At 44.9% G+C, this 3,788-nt stretch overlaps 1 protein-coding gene across 1 annotated transcript in view; it reads left to right on the top strand.

The window, feature by feature from the left end:
* The first annotated feature begins 442 nt into the window (after nt 1–442).
* The window catches only part of si:ch73-22o12.1 (poliovirus receptor homolog), a 56,305-nt gene continuing 52,959 nt past the window's right edge, over nt 443–3,788 (top strand). The window contains exon 1 of the mRNA XM_008322821.3: nt 443–883. Coding sequence (XP_008321043.1) covers nt 784–883 — 100 coding nt within the window. The 5' untranslated portion in view covers nt 443–783. The remainder of the gene's footprint in view (nt 884–3,788) is intronic.

Genomic DNA, 3,788 nt, shown 5'->3' with positions numbered 1-3,788 from the left:
GAGGGAGGGGGGGACACTGTGGACAGTCCTCCAGTCCAGTCCATCACATGAAGACTATTACATTAAAACACACACGGTCACCACCGGGGGACGAGCCGGTGATCGTAGCACCGACCACTCTGCCACGGTTTACCCCGTCAGGTGATCGTGGTTCCGGTTCAGGCGGTTGAACGTCTACAGTCACACAAACTGATCTCAGATCTGACGCGTTGCGTCTTTAATAGATTCATTATTTTCAGTTCTCACAGAAACTAGAAGTGAAACCTGTGTGAGCAGCAGGCTGGTTTTTCCCCCCGTCAACAAGTTATTCCCCGTTGTTGCCCCCCTCCCTTACCCCCTTCTTCAGGTCCTGGTTTTGTTTTGGGAAGCGGCGCTGTGACGCCCTCTCCGCCTGATGACATCACACACACTCAGAGTCGGACCGAAGAGCGCACACAGGAACTAGTTAGTGGGAGCTGAGAGCACAGCACACACACACACACACACATCTACAGGTCGAGAGCAGCTGGAGCTGCTGGGGATTTTTCACCTGAACATTCCTTGGATCCACGGCCACAGAGTTCTCACCGCCGCCCGCCTCACAGGGACACACGGAGGGGGACACTTGAGACCTGAACCTGTCCCTGCCTCGCACTGCAACCTCACAAGTTTTTATTTTTATTTATTTTTTTACATTTTGAGTTCTTGTTATTTTTCAAACAGGAGCTCGTCTGAAGCTTTTGTTTTAAAACCTCGGTCGCGGAGAGACAGGCAGCGGCTCCAGCCGGAAGACTGTGGTCAATCATGGCGAGACACGTCGGACATGACAGTCGAAATTGGCCCGAGGACTTCACTAAAATGATCGGACTTCTGTGTTTGGTGGCAGCGATTCTCGGGGAACACGGTAAGAACAGCGACACACTTCAGCCCCGTCTACAAGTGAGCGTTCGATTCCCGTTTCACCTCCTCGTTTCTTCACCTTCTCCGGGCTTCGATGAATAAAATAATAAATGATCGAGTGAGTGGTTTGACACCGTGTTAGCACCTGTCACCGCCCCGACAGGTGCTAACGAACACTCACCGTTTTCACTTGTTTTTTTACTCTAAAAAGTACATTTAGTGGGAGTTCACAGACAGGAGTTGGTTTTTGTTTCATTTGGCTCCGACTCGCGGTCTCGGTCTTTTCAGTCACACTGTTGTTATCGCTGTTTTACTGGAGTTTCGGTCGGTGACTCAGTCTGTAACTGAGCTAAGGTGTGGCTCTGCTCTGGAGCTAGCTGCTGTCCTCAGGTGTTGTTCCACAAACACACACACACACACACACGAACAGAGTCCACGCAGCTTCGTGCTTCCTTTTCCACTTTCTTCTCCTCCTCCACTCCATTTTTTCTGCTCTCTTTCTCTCGCTGTCCTCACATCATCCTCCATTAGTTCCACTCCACTTGACCAACCCGGGTCTGGACAGTCTTTGTGTTGTCCCACAGCTGACGTCACGTGCTCTTCTTGTTTCGTACTTTGTATTTATTCAAATGCAGTGATGATGTAAACCTGTGGAAGGGTGAGTCAAAAAGTTCGAAGACAGACCGGGGTTCAGGTCGACACCTGACGTGGTGATAGAAGAAGAAACAGAAACATTTAGAAGCTTCGTCATCAGTTCAATTAAAGTGAAAAAATAAAGTCCAGAAACTGTGACAAAATGATTCCAGTCATTTTTATATATTAACAAGACGTGAATGAATCACGATTTGATTGATAATTTTTCTAGAAACCCAGACCAATAAACTCTGCCTTATCAGGCGTTCTCTTTGTAACTGGTTCAACCAGGTGAATTATTCAGGAGTGAACTGGTCCATGTGGGGTCAGCTTTCATGACAGGGATCACGCTTGACGTTTGTTAGTAGTTGGTTGTTAAGGTAGTTAAGGTTAGGGTTAGTGATCTGCAACACTCTGAGTATAAACAGATACTGATCATGTGGCTTGGTGAAGTAGGGACCAGGACTAAAGAAAGAACATTTCTGGTCCTCGTCTTGGTTTCATCAAGTCAAGGATTTTTTGTAACCACAGAAACATTTAGGGAAAAACAAATGGTTAAAAAGCCTGAACCAAAAACCAGTAAAAGTCCTGTGACGATGAGCGTCAGCAACAACGTGACGTTCACCACTTCCTCCTGTGATATTTATTTATTTATTTATTTATTTCTCAAAATAAAAATGTCACTTTCACTTTGCATGTTCCAGACAGGAGGAACCAAAACCTTTTAGACAGAGTTCTGAGATGACAGGGCCGTCAGTCGGGTGTTTACTTTTGGATCAAGGACACTTCCCCACTGTATCTGGAAGTTTTTATTTATTTTGGGTTTTTTTTTCTGTCCCTCTGGATCCATATCCTGGACCTCAGAGAGTGTGGTCCGTCTCTTCATGGTATGTGAGGAGATTGAAAGTGAGTGAAGTGACTTGTTCAGTGTAGACGGTGAGAGTAATGAGGAGGTTTGAGGAGAAACCCATTCGTCTGGCAGCGTCAGCTCTAAAGACTGTTATTTGGAGATTCTTTGGATTTTACCATTTGAAGTGAACCAGATCGTTGGGGAAACAAGTGAAACGTTGTGTAATTTAAATCTTTCTGTTATTTGTTATTTTTGACTACAAACAAACCTCACGGTGTGTGTTTACGTTTACGTCCGTGCTTTTGTTCTTCTGTTCAACAATCTTCACTGAGAATAAATGCTGACAAAGACGTGACTGAAATAAATCAATAAATCCCATCATGACAGCGTTACATGACACTGAATCAAACCTTGACGTCTCCTTCAGTTGTATCGACGTGTGAAGGTTAAAGATCACAGTGGATTTATTTAGCTAAACATCTGATTTAGGTTATTAGTATCACTAGTATTACTAGTATCACTAGTATTATGTTGATCATAAAGATTGGCTTTTGGAGGTCTGCATTGACTCATTGACAAGAACGACACGACGATAGAAGACAGGATACAGGAGTAACACAAGAACGTCACGATAGAAGACAGGATACAGGAGTAACAGAACGATACATTGTGATATTGTTTCTCTGCAGAACTCGTGTGTTTCATTGAAAACCAGGTCAGTGGGAAAACCTGAAACTGACAAAAACACGTCTGGTGCTCACACTTAACCTATTAACATATGAATGTGTGGCATGAAACCATTGCAACATTTCCTCCTCGGCCTCCGTGGTAGGACATCATTTGTTTTGTGTTGTAATTGGGGCAGGAATGTGGGCCTTGAACCAACACTGCGGAGCAGCTACGCTAAGACGAGCCGACACAGTCCGACCGTCGGGTGTTTCGTCATGACTCAGGAGGACGTTCACTCCTTTGACTGTTTTCATTGGACAACACAAGGAATTGTTTTGAGGAAGTGTGGGGGAGGAGGGGGGGGTAAAACAAACGATTGTACATACCAGTGACGTTCCTCTGTTCTCCTTTGTTGGAGTGAAACTTTTCTCTTTGTTACTTTTGTATTTTCAAACGCTCCAGGAGCGTCAGCTGTGAACAAAGTTATTTAACACTTTATAAAGTTTATATAAAGTTGAGAACGGAACTGGTTCAACGTCAAAACATTTCTCAGATTGATATGGACTTTAATTACACTGAGTCTCAGTGGGCGGACCTGTACCCTGATAAGAGGTGGGGGGGGGGGCAGCAGGGTCTGCACAAAGCTTTTGTGTTTACATTACATTACCAACCCCCCACCCAGAAGTTGAGATTGCAGGAGTCCATGTATGGCCCATTACCATGGTAATGTTTTTATTGGAGGGAGGGTGGGCTTATG

This window comes from Cynoglossus semilaevis, chromosome 13, assembly GCF_000523025.1.
Source record: "Cynoglossus semilaevis isolate Cse_v1.0 chromosome 13, Cse_v1.0, whole genome shotgun sequence".
NCBI lineage: Eukaryota > Metazoa > Chordata > Actinopteri > Pleuronectiformes > Cynoglossidae > Cynoglossus > Cynoglossus semilaevis.
This window is presented reverse-complemented; position numbering and strand designations above follow the sequence as displayed.